General features: G+C 34.6%; 2 protein-coding genes across 3 annotated transcripts in view; one reads left to right on the forward strand and one right to left on the reverse strand.

The window, feature by feature from the left end:
- Ppcs (phosphopantothenoylcysteine synthetase) overlaps positions 1–17,696 on the reverse strand; it is a 144,573-nt gene that overhangs the window by 85,629 nt on the left and 41,248 nt on the right. The gene's annotated exons all lie outside the window — the stretch shown is intronic.
- On the forward strand, positions 13,199–15,126 carry L2HGDH (L-2-hydroxyglutarate dehydrogenase). The gene is made up of 2 exons (XM_073960943.1): positions 13,199–13,673; positions 13,750–15,126. Exons 1-2 carry the CDS (start codon positions 13,558–13,560, stop codon positions 14,999–15,001), a joined length of 1,368 nt encoding a protein of 455 aa, XP_073817044.1. The 5' UTR covers positions 13,199–13,557; the 3' UTR covers positions 15,002–15,126.

Consider the following 17,696-nt stretch of genomic DNA (forward strand, 5'->3'; position numbering starts at 1 on the left):
ACCTAGTTTGCATTACTGTAAAGACGGGATCTTCTACTTTCATAGTCAGGCTTTGCTTTTGGAAAATTTTCAACCAATGCTGTGATATTTGTCAATATAATTAAAATCGCAAAAATGAAAATTGGGGTTTTATTTTCTACTATTGCGATATCTTCGTTGTTTGATCACCTACGAGCACCTACTTTACATCATTAGAAAGGTGATATTTTCTGCTTTCATTGTCAGGTTTTGCTTTTGGTATACCCCATATAGAAGCTGAGATATTGGCTTTGGAAAAAAACGTTGTCTTTTTATCCACCTAAGTTTTTTGCCCTTTCCTACCCCTAAATATTATCCGACCATCACCAAAATCAATAGGCTTCTTCCCCTCCGGGACCCCCATCAACATCCAAAATTTCGTGACGATCCAATCAAAATTGCGGCCTGTAGCGTGATTACAAAGTTTAGATGGACAGACGGACAGACGGACAGACGGACGGACGGACGGACTGACGGACGGACACACATAGCCAGATCGACTCAGCTCGTCGAGACATTCATTTTGATATATATAAGTATGGGTCTACGACCATTATTTCGATGCGTTACAAACTTTTTGGCCAAAACCAACTTATAATACCCTCCCCACATAGTGGTGTAGGGTATAACAAGTAAAAAGTCGTTAAGTTTGACCGGGCCGAACTTTTTATACCCTCCACCATAAAAAAGTCTTAATTAAAATGGAATAATAAGGGTCCTTTCACAATTTTAGGTGTAACAACTTTTCGACAATGGTGAGTATATTAAAAACACCGAAGGACAGATGCGCCGTGAGTCGAACTTCCGCGTTATGGCGTGATGAAGGTTTTGCATGAGACCCTGTACGCCATCATTAATTAGCATTATATCTTTGTTTGTTGTTTTTGTAGAGCACTTAAGCAACAGTGAACAAATATATAACGCTAATTTTTGATGGCCCACAGGGTCTCTAACAAAAATTTCATCACGCAATAACGCGGAAGTTCGACTCACGGCGGATCTGTCCTTCGGGGTTCATAATATACTTCCCCAAGAGGAATTTTTCGTGCCACAGACTTTACCCTCCATTTTATTGCACTGTGTTATCTAATCTAAAAAATGTGTTCAGCTAGGTGAAAGGTACCACCTACGGGGCTATATCATAGAGTCAACCTATCTTTACATTTTTTGGCGGAAAAATTTTATAGCTGCAGGGAACTTCAAGAGTCAAATAGAGGGTAGTTTCATCAAAACAATGTAGACCCTCAAAAATGGACCCATGTTGACGAATTTTAGTGAAGAAATTTCGAAAATTCCCAAAAATCGGGAGGTAAAGTTATATGGGGGGATATACCACAACATGGACCCATATTGACGATTATTTTTGAATAGACAAAATTGTAGCTAAAATTCTCAAAGTACCGATCATTACAGATAGTTCGGTTAAAAATTGTAGCTAAAATTCTCAAAATACCGAAAATCGGGAGGTACCGATATATGGGGGCTATACAAAAACATGGACCTATGTTGACGATGTTTCGTGGAGATGTTTCATGACCACTGAGAACTTCAAATGTCAAATTGCAGGTAGTTCGGTTAAAAATTGTGGCTAAAATTCTCAAAATACCGAAAATCGGGAGGTACCGTTATGTGGGGACTATACCAAAACATGGACCCATGTTGACGATGTTTGGTGGAGATGTTTCATGACCACTGAGAACCTCAAATGGCAAATTACAGCTAGTTCGGTTAAATATTGTAACTAAAATTCTCAAAATACCGAAAATCGGGATGTACCGATATATGGGGGCTATACAAAAACATGGACCTATTTTGACGATGTTTGGTGAGGATGTTTAATGACCACTGAGAACCTAAAATTGCAAACTACAGCTAGTTCGGTTAAAAAATGTAACTAAAATGCTCAAAATACCGAAAATCGGGAGGTACCGTTATATGGGGGCTATACCAAAACATGGACCTATGTTGACGATGTTTGGTGGAGATGCTTCATGACCACTGAGAACCTCAAATGTCAAATTTCAGATAGTTCGGTTACAAATTGTGGCTAAAATTCTCAAAATACCGAAAATCGGGAGGTACCGTTATATGGGGGCTATACCAAAACATGGACCTATGCCCATATCCTTTGGGATATAAGTTTGTTGATCACTAGGAACCCTAAGTACCAAATTATAGCTAAGTCGATCTGCAAATGTGGCGAAGAACGTCAAAATACCTCAAATCCGGAGGTACCGTTATATGGGGGCTATACCAAAGAGTGGACCGATATAGCCCATCTTCGAACTTGACCTGCCTATGGAAAAAATACCCTCGGGTGCAAAACTTCAGTACTCTATCTCAATTATTGCGGCCGCTAGAGTGATTACAACAGACGGACAGACGGACATGGCTAGATCGTCTTAGAATTTTATCCTGATCAAGAATATATATACTTTATAGGGTCGCAAATGATTAGTTCGATGAGTTACAAACGGAATGACAAACTTAATATACCCTCCATACTATGGTGGAGGGTATAAAAAGAATAAAAGTGATTTTTACCCATTCCGACGACTGACCATCACCAAAATCAATAGGCTACTTCCTCTGTGGGAACCCATTAGCTCCCAAAACTTCGTGACGATCCGATAAAAAAAAATTGAGAACTGGGGTGCATTACCGACTTTTGTTATATCTCAGTTGTGTGACCACCTACGCCAACCTACTTTTCATTATTGTAAAGGTTGGATTTTTCTACTTTCATAGTCCTGCTTTACTTTTGGAAGGTCACTAATCGAAGCCGTGATATTAGTCATTAAAATTAAAATCGCATTGTTATATTTCTGTTGTTTGACTACCTGTAGCGTGAATACAAGGTTTAGATGGGCAAATTGACAGATTTACGGAGGGACGGACAGATCGACTCAGCTCGTTGAGACATTCATTATAACCTCAACATTTATGCTAACGAGGTTATATACACTTTCATACGGGCAAAATGTGCGTCATCGAAATAATGGTTTTAGACCCCAAGTATGTTTGGACGAAATGTGTTTCAGACCATTTGGAGTTGATTTAGCCATGTCCGTCCGTCTGTCTGTCTGGCTGCAGCGCACGATAACTCTCGAACGGATCACACGATTAGGTCCAAAATTTGGCATTCGTAATATTTTGTCCAAACTTAGTTTAAGTTCGAAGATGGGCTATATCGGTCCACTTCTTCCACTTTGTGCGGACGATACTCTTGAAGGGAGTAACCGATTTGATCTATACTTGGCACATCGTGAATTTTCTATCAGACTTAGATGAGGTTCCAGTATGGACTCAATCGGTCCACTCCTTCGGGTACCTCTCACACCAAATTTCGGAAAAGTTCAGTTTACCTGCTCTCGAATAGCTTTGATTTTTGTTGTAGCAACTTGTATACACTGGCCCCCCATACGATGGTACGAGTTTCATCAGGGGCAAGTCCATACTTCCTGAGAAAATAGCCTGAAAGTTGAAAAAAAACCCTGACACCGTGTGTAGTGGTTGGAGCGCAAGACAACTCTCGAACGGATCTGCCGATTCGGTCCAACATTTGGCCTTAGTAAATTTTCTCGAAGATAAGCCATATCGGTCCACTCCTTCTGGTACCTCCCCCACAAAAGTTCAAAAGTGTTCGAAAAAATTGTGCGCACGATAACTCTTGAATGGAGTAACCGATTTGGTCCATACTTTACACATCATAATATATCTACCAGATATAGATCAGTTTCGAATATGAACTATATTTGCCCATTCCTTTGGATACATCCCACAAAAAATTTCGGATAAGTTCACTTTAAGACCTGATCTCTAATCGTTTTCATTTTTGTTGAAGCAACTTACATTCGCTTGTCCAAAATGTGGATTTGCTCCAAGAAGACGGTCATTACCGGTCTTCCGATATTTCCACTTAATATTTAAAAAATGTCACTAAGATGGTATGCACGATATCGTTTGGACGGGGCAAACAATTTTGTCCAAACTTTGGATCTCCTTATATTTCGTCCAAATTTTGTTTAACTTCTAAAATGGCCCATATCAGTCCTCTCCTTAGGGTACATCCCCCACAAAAATTCAACATTTGTGTCTATGCGCAGTTTAGGGTCTGTCCGTAGATCCTTTGGAAATGTATACCGATGCTGTTCGTTGTGGTCCTGTTTACAGCGATATTATGTTTTCCGTAGACAAGTCCATGCTTCCTGGACCAAAAGTTATACGATGACCCACTGAAATGACTAGTGGGCGCGATATCTATCGAAAAGATATGACTCCCAAAATAATATCCACTTCCATAATGTACTAACGGGGTGCTTTATTTTTGTCCGACATTTCTCATAGGCTGAGAGTATATCGCGGTCGCAAAGCCGACTGATACTTTTTTACTTGTTATACCCTCAGCCTTTAGGCTAGAAGGGTATATACACTTTGATACGAAAAATGTCTGTCTGCCTGGCTTGTGCGCACGATAACTCTCGAATAGTTCAACCGATTCGAATAAAATGTTGGGTATCGTAATATTTTGTCCAAACTTAGTTTAAGTTCGAAGATGGGCCATATCGGTCCACTCCTTCTGGTACCTCTAAAACTTCAAAATTTTTCAGTAAAATGGTCTGAACGATAACTCTCGAAGGGAGCAATCGATTTGGTCAAAACTTTGCAAATCGTATTATTCCTTCCAGATATAGATCTGGTTCGAATATGAACTATATCTGTCCACTCCTTCCGGTACCTCCCATTCGGATAAAGTGAAGTTTAAGGGCTCCTCTCGGATGGTTTTGCAATTTTTTTCAGTAAGTTTTCCTTGCGCCTCCCTTTATGAAGGTACAATTTTTTTCTTGCGGAAGTCCATACTTCCTGAGATATTGGCCTAAAAGCTCCAAGAAACCCTGACGGCACCAACCAAAAATGGCAAATCCGCAAGATAATCCTCGCAGGGAATTTCTGATTGGTGCAGGCTTTGCACATCGTATTATTTCATCCAGTCATGTATCAATTTGGAATATGGATTGTATCGGTCCACTCCTTCGATTACCTCCCACACAAAATTCGGATAAAGTGAAGTTTAAGAGCTCCTCTCGTATCGTTTTGTCTCTTTTTCAGTAGATTGTTGGAGCGGCCTCATTTACAATGGTACATTTGGTTCCAAAAGCTTCAAAACCCTGTCGGATATGGTGCAAGATAACAAAAAAAATTTCTTTCAAACTTATTTTAACATAATTTAATATTTTGAGTCCTTTATGAGGAAGTTTGGTTGCCAAAAATGTTTGGTATATGTCAATGATTTGGTATAAGCCGTACCTACAGATTTTAAAGCAAACTCGTGATATAAAATCAATAGAATCAATAGATAATCTTATAGAAAAAGGGTTTCTTACAAACATTTTATGTATGTTTGTAAGAAACCCTTAGGAAAGGCCAAAAGGCCCTCTTACAGAAGATCAGGATGAATTTCTCATAGAAGACGAAAAGGTCTTCTAATAAAAAAACTGCATTTCCATTTAGCTATTTTTTAACCTTAGTTTATAGGTTGTAAAACAGATTTGACATTGGGTGGCAAAATCTCAAGCTTACTTGACTTAAGGCAGCGTTGTTGTTTGAGTTTGAAAAAATATATATAGAACAAAATATTTAGAGAAATTTTTCTTCTTCGTATGGTTCGACGTTATAACCGATAGAAAATTCAAAAACCGACGTTACTCTTGTGCCAGACATTGAAAATATAACATGAAAATTGTTTAACTTTTAGTAGAGAGAGGAGGTGAAGGAGCTCCCTTTCTCCCTACTTACCCATAAACTCAAATTATAACCATGAAAATTTTCATATTCTGGCAAAAGACTTACAACCGATATGACGTTATAAGCGATATTTATTTATGTAGAATATATAGGACAGAAATTCGGGACAATTCATAAGAAAGTATAGAATTCCATTGCAAACCGATTTCTTCCATCAAACCACTGTGCATTGAATGTGTTAATTGTATTTAGTAGATTATATATTTTTATCTTCAACTAATTTTAGGCTATCAACAAACTCACACCAAACATTAAAAAACATAATAAAAAAACATTCATATATTCGTACATATAAAATAATAACGAACATAGCTTTTGTTAATTTTATTTCCATCAACAACTTGAGCAACGGAAATGAATATGTTAGAATGAGACCAATAACGTTTATAGCGAAAAGATAAAAAAAATTGATGGAAAATTTTTTTGCACACATTTAAATACGACCGCTTTGCCAACCCTTAGTAGAAAATAAAATTGGCAAACACTTTATGGTACACATTTCGTTATTTTGTTACTATTTCTTCTTTCAACATTAGTTGTGTCTTTTTACTTTTTCAGTAATAATTATTCAGTAACTTCTTTTCAGAGAGTAAGAGAGTTTTTACTCTTTGATACGAAAATAGAGAAAAAAGTAAAAAGACAGCATTTAGTAAACTTTAGCAAGATAACAGTTGATAACCAAAACAAAAACATTGGCGCCAATGCATGAACGAAAAATTACATACATAACTCCAAAGCAATGAAAAAGTTCTTAAATTTTAAGCAAAATATTTAAAAAATAAAATATAATTATAAAATAATCAATAAATAAATCTGAGTCGTAATATTTATAGTATTTTTCCAGAAAAAAAGATAAACATTGAGCAGCTGACCATTTGCAGATGATTAAAAAACAGCTGCTAAATGTTGCTTGCTAAATGTTGCTGGGAAAAATTCTTTCAGCAACTTTTAGCAATTTCTCAGCAAACAACTGTCAAAATTGTTCTCTCACTTCGTTCTCTTTTACTGAACTTTTGTGTAAAAAGACAGCATTTAGTAACATTTCGTAATAATTATTACAAATTATCACGTAAAAAGACACACCTATTTTCAACATTACAAAACATACAAACACAAAGTTTTCCATCGAGTGTTGTGTTTCAAATACATACTCGTATAAAGTAAATTGCCATGGTGAAATTGGTTGGCATGGTAAAAAAAGTTTTTAACATACGTACAAAACGAATGAGTGCCATAATGGAAAAAATAAAGGTAAAAATATCTTTTAGTTAAGTATTTTGTTGTTATTTATGTTCAATTTTGTGTATTGTGCTTTGTTCGAATTAAAATAGATTTACAAAAGTTTATAATTTTTTTAGACAATTGCCATGCGTCACCATTTAGGGTAGTAAAACAAATACAATAGGTAGAGTAGACAACAGCTGATGAGTGGAGTAACAATAAAACCAGAGTTACCAATTTTCATTTTGATGGAATTAAAATATGGGAAAATATAAAGGGCCTTGATCAAACAACAATTTTATTCTTGTTTGTTTTTGGTCAAGTTTTGTTTTTATTATTGCTATGATTTTAATTTAGCTCACTGACCTTTGGTTTGTTTTTGCAAATAAAAGAGGTTTTTATTGCATTTTTCCCGACGTTTCGTCGATGTTATGTCGACTTCTTCTGGGGAGTTTTGTCTATTTAAATGAACTGAAATTACAATTTTTTGTGTTTTAAAATTCTTATGTAAATAGTAATTTCAATTTATTTAAATAGACAAAACTCCCCAGAAGAAGACATAACATCGACGAAACGTCAGGAAAATGCATTAAAAACCTCTTTTATTTGCAAAAACAAACCAAAGGTCAGTTAGCTAAACTAAACTCATAACAATTTTACTCACCAAAAATGTTAAAACTCAAAACTGTAATTCATTTACCAGAAAAGATTTGTTAGCCATATGGTGTACTATAGTATCGTGTTTATAACTACCATCTACACCATTTCACATTTGAGAATTACAATTGAATTGTGCAGACGTGTTTTACTATCGATTAAAAACCTTACAAATTTAAAATACAGCTATTCATGCTTCTTCTTAATATTCGAGAGAATTAGGCAAACAAAAACAATTAAATAGTGATTAATTAAGAGACAGTGTGACGACGATGTTGTTGCCTCGAAGAGGCATACAAACACGACTACAAAACTGAAGAATAACAGTTCTTCTCAGAGTAATCAAAACTACAATCTCCCACTATAAGTAGTGGACCCTGATGATATCGATGAAGTCAATGAAGACACAATTATCGATAACAATACCAAAGAGAAATTGCCTCCGATTACCATACTAAAATGCAAAGTAGAACAAGTGCACGAAATGGGCAGACTACTCAAAATTACATGTTATTCCATAAGGAAAATATCCATTGGATTAAAAGTCTTCCTAAATAAAAAGGACGATTTCGCCGCCATGTGTGATGCTTTAACAAACAACTTTAAAATGGAGTACTTCACATGTATGAACCCAAAAATTAAGAACCTTATAAGGTAATTTTATTAAATCTTGATAATATGGATCCAAACATCGTTAAAAATAATCTTATTGAAATGGGTTTAAAGTGCGTTGATATCAAGCTAGTGATGTGCAAAAATATGCAAACTGCAATGGGGATCACAAATCTTCGTCACTGAATTGCCCAAGTCGTCTAAAGTTCGTTGAAATAAGAAAACGTTATGAAAACCCTAAGGTCACAAGACCGTCAACTCAATTTAATAATACACAAAACTTTAATCATACATTTCCAAATAACTTAAATCAATCAGAAAATATTAATTTTCGTGGTTGGCCTAACACCACAAATAATAGCCAGACGAACAACGATCTTTTCAGTCTGGAGGAAATAAAGAGTCTTAATTTCGAATTAATCTCAAGCTTAAGCAAATGTAAGACAAAAGCAGAACAATTTGATCATCAGTGCATTTGCTTTCAAGTTTTTAAAATGAGCACAACATATTTAAAAATTATGATATGGAATGACAGAGGCAACCGAAATAAAAAAAGGAGTGTTATTTCTCTTTTTAGAAAAACACAACATCGATATTTGCATGTTAAACATGGCTAAATACCAATACGTCTTTAAAAAATAGGAGTCTACCACGTCTACCGAAAAGATCAAGAGTATCGCAGAGGAGGCGGAGTCGCAATTATAATCAGGAAAAAAACATTCGTCACCAACTAATATTACCAATAAATACAGCTATTATTGAAAATATAGGATCGAAAATATACAAAGGCGATGAATATTATTGTGCATATTCCTGCTATTTTCCTATAGGATGCTAATGCTGATACTAGAAATCGGTTTTCGTGAGATATTCGTAATTTAACCGATCCTTCAAACCAATTTATATTAGGAGGAGATTTCAATTGCAGGCATACATATTGTATTTTTAACAAACATTTCCCAAAATGTGGTTTCGATAAAAGCTATAAATGATCTAAGCTCCGTTCATCTCCCAGTCATCAGTTAAGTAGATATAAATGTTCGAATTTCGAACAATGTCCATTATAATTATAGCGAAACTAACTGGTCCAGATTTAAAAATTTTATTAACAATAATCTTTTAACTTCTGGAGAACCCATACTATGTGACGATACCGATCAGATTGATACAATGGTTTGTACAATTACTAATATAATAAAAGAAGTACAGTACTCCTAAAAATATAAGCAGTATTCCAAAAAGGACTATACCAAATTTTATAAAAATATTAATACAACACCGAAATGTTTATAAAAGGAATTTTAAAAGGTTCAGAGACGTTAGCGATCGGCTCCATATGAATCGACTGAACAAACAAATAAATCGTGAATTAACGGCATTTAGAAATAAGTCTTGGAATAAAACACTGTCTCAAATAGACACTTCATCCAAACCACTATGTACATGTACATTTACTATTATAATTAAAGAAGTGCAGTACTCCAAAAAATATAAGCAGAATTCCAAAAAGGACTATACCAAATTTTATAAATATATTAATACAACACCGAAATGTTTATAAAAGGAATTTTAAAAGGTCCAGACACCTTAGCGATCGGCTCCATATGAATCGTCTGAACAAACAAATAAATCGTGAATTAACGGCATTTAGAAATAAGTCTTGGAATAAAACACTGTCTGAAATAGACACTTCATCCAAACAACTATGGAAAATTTTGAAGAGGAAAACACAAAATATACCAACTTTATCCCAAAACAATAATTTCTACTATTCACTGGATAAATGCGAAATAATAGCTGCGCATTTTCAGAACATTCATAACATGTCAAATCATCTTAGTTATCCTTCAACTATTACGGAGATTAATGTAACCATGCTTGAAATACAATCCTTGAATGCGGATAACGATGATAGCTTCCTGATAAATATTAATCACACTAATGCCTTATTAAGGAAATTGAAGGACAGAAAGTCACCAAGATTAGATTGTAAATTTATCGTATGAAGGTTTTGAATTCCTGCTTTAAAAATTCATATTACCATATGGATTGGAAATGTTCAAAAACAATTCCGTTGCTTAAACCTTATAAGTCTCCTAATAATCCAGCATCCTATAGACCGATTAGTCTATTATCATCTCTGGGCAAGATACAGGAAACTATTATAAAAGAAAACATTCTGGGTTTTATAAACATTAATAATATACTTCCTCCCCAGCCGTTCGGATTCAGGAAGGAACATAACACAGCACAACCTCTATTAAAAATTAAAATTTTGTTTCCAGAAATTTCAATGAGGGAAAATCTACAGGTTTTATTAGACATTAAAGACTTCGACTTCGATCATGTTTTGTGCCTCAACGGCCAATGCTATTCAACAACTACAGCAAGATTATAATTTTCAAAGCAGTTTTTCAGTCGATTATGTTCTATTGCGCACCTGTTTGGGTAACTTCAGCAAATTGTCATATAAAAAGACTTCAATTTTCACAAAACAAGATAATTAAGATGATATTCAACCTACCCTGGGTGTATTCAACAAGAAGACTACATACCCTGAGTGGTATCATATATATATACCCTGAGTAGAATCAACGCCCTGACGAAAAATTTCAGAGATAGATGTCAATTGTCTCAACACACTCATATCAATGACATAGTGTCATCGTAATTTTAACACCTAACATACATTATTTCACTTCCCTTTTTTTTTGCATTTTCCCAGAAATATTGATCAAAAATATTATATAAACCATATTACAAGAACAACAAAATAATATTAAAGTAGAACAGAAATTAAGTATTTCTAAACTCTTTCCCTCCAATTGTTAAAAGTTAATAATTCTGTATATTATACGCTATAAACAGAAATTGAAAAAAAAAACTTTAGGAAAAATAAAGGTATGTCCTCAATATTCTGATTCGTAACATTGTTCTGTTAATGCCCTATCCAATATATAAAGAAGGAAGAAGTGACCATCAACTGTGTTTTACTTTTCTATAAAATTTAATGTGTGTTCCTGAATCTGCAAGAAGCTACTAATTTTTAGTGCGATTTCAATTTTTCTTGTACTAAAAATTAGTTAGTTTTTAAAATTTAACAAGGTCTTTTCATGAAATTTTGAATATTCGAAATTTTCTACCATCATCCCAAGGCAATTCAATTTGCCTTGTTTCATCCTAAACGCGTAACTAAATGGACCTACGACAGTTCTAAACGCTTCTAAGCATTTTAAGAATGACTCTATGGGCCATTATTATATGTCATGGTAGAATAAGAAAAGGTAGCAGCAATACACAGCTGACTGAACTGGGTTGTAACGTTAGTGTCAAATTTCATATGACATTTTATACATTTATTTCTATTTCGATGTACATTAGGGACATATATTTTTTGAGAAAAAAAAAAAAATATATCATTCGGAAAAAACCATTTCCCAGAAAGACTTCTTCATATCAATGATATGTAACCTCCTCCAAGTTCGAACGATAAGTCGCGCAGTAAATCACCGCTTGTAGAGGCGATACAACGTTTGTTAATGTGTGAGGTATTTTGTTAAAATTTAAAAAAATAAAGCCCTAATAAACATGTGCTTCTTTGATTTCTAAAACAAAACATTGAAACAGCTTCTCCTTTTTCTATGAATTTCCAGCGACCCCAAACTTTTCTGCAAGAATTCTACTTTCTGCGAGAATTTATGCATTTAGTGGAATGATGTGGAAACATAAAAATTGAAAATGTAACGAATTTTCATTCATGTTTTCCAAAATATTCAACCAAATGTGAAAAATTATTAGTTTTTTTAAATTCCAATAATTTATAGACATTTCCTTGTTTTGTTTACAAATACAACTGGCAGTAACGTTACAAACAAAAACAAATTCCTTTGTGGTTGTTGTTCGAGTTGTATTTGTTGTAGTATTAACTTTACCTTGTATTTGTTCTACCATGATTATATGTGTTCTTTTACTATCTGATGGATTTGAAAACGCAAAATTAACCAATTTGGAGACATTAAAAATATAATTATTATACCCTAGACAGACGGCAGAGTTAATTTGCATTAAAAATTTCCTAATTTGAATTAATTTTTCACCCTGACAGACGATAGTTTCTGCATTTATGAAACAGCTGTTTGTGTTGTTTGTTTGTACCCAGCAGACCATTTCATAAAGCTTTACAAAAGTTTGCCAAAATATGCGAAACAAATACACTTTCTTCCATTGACCTTTTCACCACGATGAAGCAAAAATAAATTTAATTTATTCGCGATATTTTTGAGTCTTTTTAATATTATAAAAATATTGCAAAACTTTAAAAAACATTTGAAGAAGATATAATTTTCGATAGAATTGGTATGGTGGGTAAAGACATTTTTTGTGAAAATAAAAATTTTAAAAAGAGATTTGTTAGAAGGCTTTAAAAACGATTAGCTGCTGTTCTACTCGCGAAAGACCACTACTTATTTTGAAGAAACGCGAAAATCGCTGATTTGCTTTCCTTTTTTATTTTCTTCAAAATGGAAATTTGACAAAAGACAATTGATTTTCAACAGCATTGCCATATTGAAATTGCTAAATTCAGTTTAAATTTCCTTTGATTTTGTGCATTAAGAATGTGGATAATGCACGAATTAATTTGAATTAAGACAGTTAATGCAAATTAACGCTGCCGTCTGTCTAGGGTATTACATTCAAAGTTAATGATAAGAAGCTCCTTCTTGAAATTCAATCATCACTTTTAACTTTAAGTTAACCGGAATGCTATAAATCTGTTCGGTAAATCCAAACTATAACAAAAGAAGGCTTATAATAATGGGGGTATTATTCAAAACTTTATTTGATATTAGAATTAAAATTTTCAATTTGTTTGACATAAGCTTTCATACATTTTACGCCAAATACATCAAGATAATGAATGCACTTTATCAACATATGTATAAAGGAATAGTCTAAAAGCGCCCTTAAAGTTATCTTCATTGCAAATATTTACCCGCTGTAAAATAAAAAAGGGAAAAAATAAAACAAATTCCGTAGTAGACGGCAACCCTATGCACTACTTTAGTGAAGATGCGTGTTGTTGGCTCTCTGTATTTTTCAGTCACATTTCGTTTTTGTTTATCAGCTGATATCGTTCCAGAGGAAAAATAGTACGGAGACGACGTCAAGGTTAAGCAAGGTCTTCCGTCGGTGTTTTTGGTGTTTGTTGTGTGTTAGTTGTTAAATAAAAAGAACCAAAAAAATATGTTGAGGACACAAATTCAAAGTCTGCGTTCGTTAAATTATGTACGTTCAATAGGAGGCGCTGCATCAACAGCTGGGGGTCAAAGATGGCAACACACACAAGGAGGAAAGACGAAGTAAGAAAGAAAAACGTCAATTAAACCTATCAACGAATGCAATAAAATTAATAAAAACTCTTTTTATTCTTTATAGAGATTATGATCTGGTGGTAGTTGGTGGAGGTATTGTTGGCACGGCATCAGCACGTGAAATCTTAATGCGTCATCCGTCCATGAAAATTGCCATACTAGAGAAGGAATCTAAATTGGCTTTTCATCAAAGTGGTCACAATTCGGGTGTTATTCATGCCGGCATTTACTACAAACCAGGCACCCTGAAGGCCAAACTTTGTGTTGAGGGTCTACATTTGGCTTATAAATATTTGGATGCCAAAGGAATTCCCTATAAGAAATGTGGTAAATTGATTGTAGCAACCGATGAATTGGAAGTTTCACGTCTTATGGATTTGCATGAAAGGGGTATTAAAAACAATGTACCTGATTTGCAGTTGATTGAAGGTTCAAAGATTCAAGAAGTTGAGCCTTACTGTAAGGGCCTTAAAGCCTTGTGGAGTCCTCAGACTGGTATTGTTGATTGGGGTTTGGTGACAGAATATTTTGGCCAAGACTTCAAACAAGCCGGTGGCGATATTTATTTAGATTTCAAAGTGACCAAATTTGAGGAATCAAAGGATGCCGGTGCCTCAGAATACCCTGTTACAATTCGTGGCGATCGTTCACATCAAGTTGTAAGATCTCGCAATGTCTTAACTTGTGGTGGTTTGCAATCTGATTTAATTGCCGAAAAGACTGGTTGTCCTCGTTCCCCACGTATTATTCCCTTCCGTGGTGAATATTTGCTTTTGGCCAAAGAAAAATGTCACATGGTTAGAGGCAACATTTATCCTGTACCTGATCCCCGTTTCCCATTCTTGGGTGTACATTTCACACCACGCATGGATGGCAGTGTTTGGTTGGGTCCTAATGCCGTCTTGGCTCTCAAGCGTGAAGGTTATGGATGGGGTGATGTGAATCTTTTGGAATTGTTTGATGCCCTACGTTATCCTGGTTTCCTGAAGATGGCCTCGAAATATATTGGCTTTGGTCTCAGTGAAATGAGCAAATCGGTATTTACTAATCTGCAAGTTAAGGACTTACAAAAATTCATTCCTGAAATTACTGAATACGATGTTAGTCGTGGTCCTGCCGGTGTTCGTGCTCAAGCTTTAGATATGGATGGCAATTTGGTAGATGATTTTGTTTTTGATCGTGGTGTTGGAACTGGTTCTCTTGCTACAAGAGTACTTCATTGTCGCAATGCCCCATCACCTGGTGCTACCAGCAGTCTGGCTATTGCTAAAATGGTTGCCGATAAAATTGAACATGAATTTGGAATTGGAAAGTAAATTAATGTATTATAAGGACCGACTAACTATTTATTAAACGAACTAAAATAACAATGCATTTCTTGTTAAATTTTTGACTAGCTTTTTAAACGAAATAAAGTATCGTTGATTAATTTTAAACAAAAGTTGTTTTCATTTGTAATGCACTGCATTAATAAAAGTGGACCATAATATCATTAGCATATTATGTTAATAGGAATTGGGTTGGTTGGTTTGAATAAATTAGCTGTATGTTAGTTTTGGTAATAACTTCAAATAAAATGGAATATTTTCCCGAAATGCCAAAGAGACGGGAACAAGCTCTTTTTGATCTTATGTTAATTTTTTAATAGTGAATTTAAGTTTTAAATGCATGTTTTAAGTACCACGATTGTTACGAGCTTATACGCTTTTTGATGAAAAAATGCACTATAATTAAACATTGACTAAGAAAGTATCAGTTAGCTATGCCGACAGATATACATATACCCTTAGCCTCGGACCTAAAGAAAAGAAGTAAACACAATACTTCTGACGTCTCACAGAGGGGAAACATAGGCCTAAAGTTGCTCAAAACTCAAAATATGAAAATCGTTTTTTATGAAAAAATGTTGATAAACGACAACCAGACTCTTTTCTACATTTGCTATAACCATCCTCGACTTTGTAAGATTGACCAATCCAATGCAGCAGTCGATTGAACTCAGCCATACTGAAAACAAAAAGTAAATTTTCGAAAACTAAGAAATTAGGTGAACATTAAAATGACATTATTTTCGCGAAAATTTACATTTTTCAAGATTTATTGTTTTTGTACAGTCTCCGAACAAGATTAGCATTTAAAATTTTGAGATTGATTTTACATCTTTGCTCTTTAATAATGGCGATACATATCCTCTTTATGAAAATTTTTTATGATAATTTTTAAGATTACTACAAGTTCAATAGTGAAAAAGTCTATTTCCCCGTCGTTTCCCGACCATAGTTTCTTCTAATGTTTTATGCGCTTGAGTCTCAAATATCAGATTCAATCATAAAAAATTGCGCATATTTGCGCCATTCCAAAAAAATCTAATTTTTCTTAACTAAAATAGGAAATGTTTTTTTTTATGGAATTGCAAGGTTTACTCACACTAAATTTTGTTCCGCCTTATAACCGGGGCTCTTATTTATCTGACTAAACCAACACCTATCAAATATGTTTGCATTATTCAGAAACATTCGCGGCTTTTCTCATGTGAATTGAGAAAAATTTAATTTAAGTAAGTTTCAAAAAATAAAATTTGGAATGAAATATATGTATATGGGACTATATATACATCTGTAACAATTTGTTTGAAAATTGGCTCAATGTTTTTTTAGGCTAGTTCAGGTTGCATGTGTCAAATTTAAGTGATTTTGGTGAATTTTTATCCCATATCAGATGCGAATATATATGGAAGCTGCATCCAAATCTGGACCGATTTTCATTATTCTCTATAGGATTAATCCTTGTACAGAAGATATCCTTTGTGCAAAATTTTACATCAATCCGACTGTAAATGAGCTTTCTAGGGCTTTTGATCAACTTTTAACACACATTTCCCCTCTGTGCGTCTATAGGGTTTTTAGCTTTTGGAAGTAACTAAGTCCGAATACACAACATGACGCCAACAATTTAAAAACGATCCCAGACGACAGGGACTTAGTAAAAAAATGCATCTCGAGACCATTTACAAGTAAAATATACAAAAGTTGTCTAAAAAAACTGCTATATAGGGGCGAGCATCCCCCTGGCTAAGTCGGTGCCAGACGAGTCCTTAAACTGCATTCTTTCCAAATTTTGGGTGGGAGGAATCAGAAAAGGTGTAGTCGGTACCCAGTTTAATTGATGCCGCCAGACGTTTTTTGAGCTTTTGGGCCCTTATCCAAAAAAAATTGCGGAGGGCCCTAGAGAAGATTTTTCTGCAAAAATGTTCAAAAGGATCCGCGACGAGCTGTGAAACTATCGGGTATGTTCTGCGACACACTTCACGTCTCAAGGATTTTGTTCACCCCATTTACTCCTATTTTTTTTCGAATTTCTTGGGCTAAGAATGATTAGGGTACTTCAAAAGAAGAGTACACCCTAGTCCGTCCACAAAATATTCGAAAAATAACCGTAAATGATGTGGACGAAATGCTTGAGGCGTGAAGTGAGAGGTGAAGTGTGCCCCAGAACATACCCGTATATTTTTCCAAATTTTGTGTGGGAGGCACATGAAGGAGTTTACCGATTTAGCCCATATTCAAACCTAGGGGCACAATTCTATGAAAATGTGAAATGAAAAATTTCAAAATGGAAATAAATTCCAAATGAAAAATATTATAAAGAAAATGTTTCTCATTTTAAATTTGCATAGAACAAGAATCCAGCCCCTGATATATGCCTGGAAGTAATATTACTGTATGGAAAGTTCAGTCCAGGGGGAGGTGCCGGAAGGACTGGACCTATATGACCTATATTCGAACTTAAACTAAGTTTGAAAAAAAATATTGTGATACCCAAAATTTGAACCAAATCGGTGATCCTTTCGAGAGTTATCGTGTCTGAAACGGGTTTCGTCCAAACATACTTGGGGTCAAAAATCACAATTTCGATGAGGCACAATTTTGGTCGTATCAAAGTATACATACCATCTTGAGGGTTGTGGGTATAAATATGTATATAAATAACCCGAAGGAGACCTGCATATAT

The sequence above is a fragment of the Musca autumnalis genome, unplaced genomic scaffold (genome assembly GCF_047663935.1).
Source record: "Musca autumnalis isolate F117 unplaced genomic scaffold, ASM4766393v1 scaffold_1, whole genome shotgun sequence".
In the NCBI taxonomy this organism is placed as follows: Eukaryota; Metazoa; Arthropoda; class Insecta; order Diptera; family Muscidae; genus Musca; species Musca autumnalis.

What these genes read in the sequence shown, in the direction of transcription:
- L2HGDH (XM_073960943.1), top strand. Translation starts at nt 13,558, where the DNA reads ATGTTGAGGACACAAATTCAAAGTCTGCGTTCGTTAAATTATGTACGT. An exon ending in ACACAAGGAGGAAAGACGAA is followed by an intron (nt 13,674 to 13,749) that starts GTAAGAAAGAAA and finishes TATTCTTTATAG; the next exon opens with AGATTATGATCTGGTGGTAG.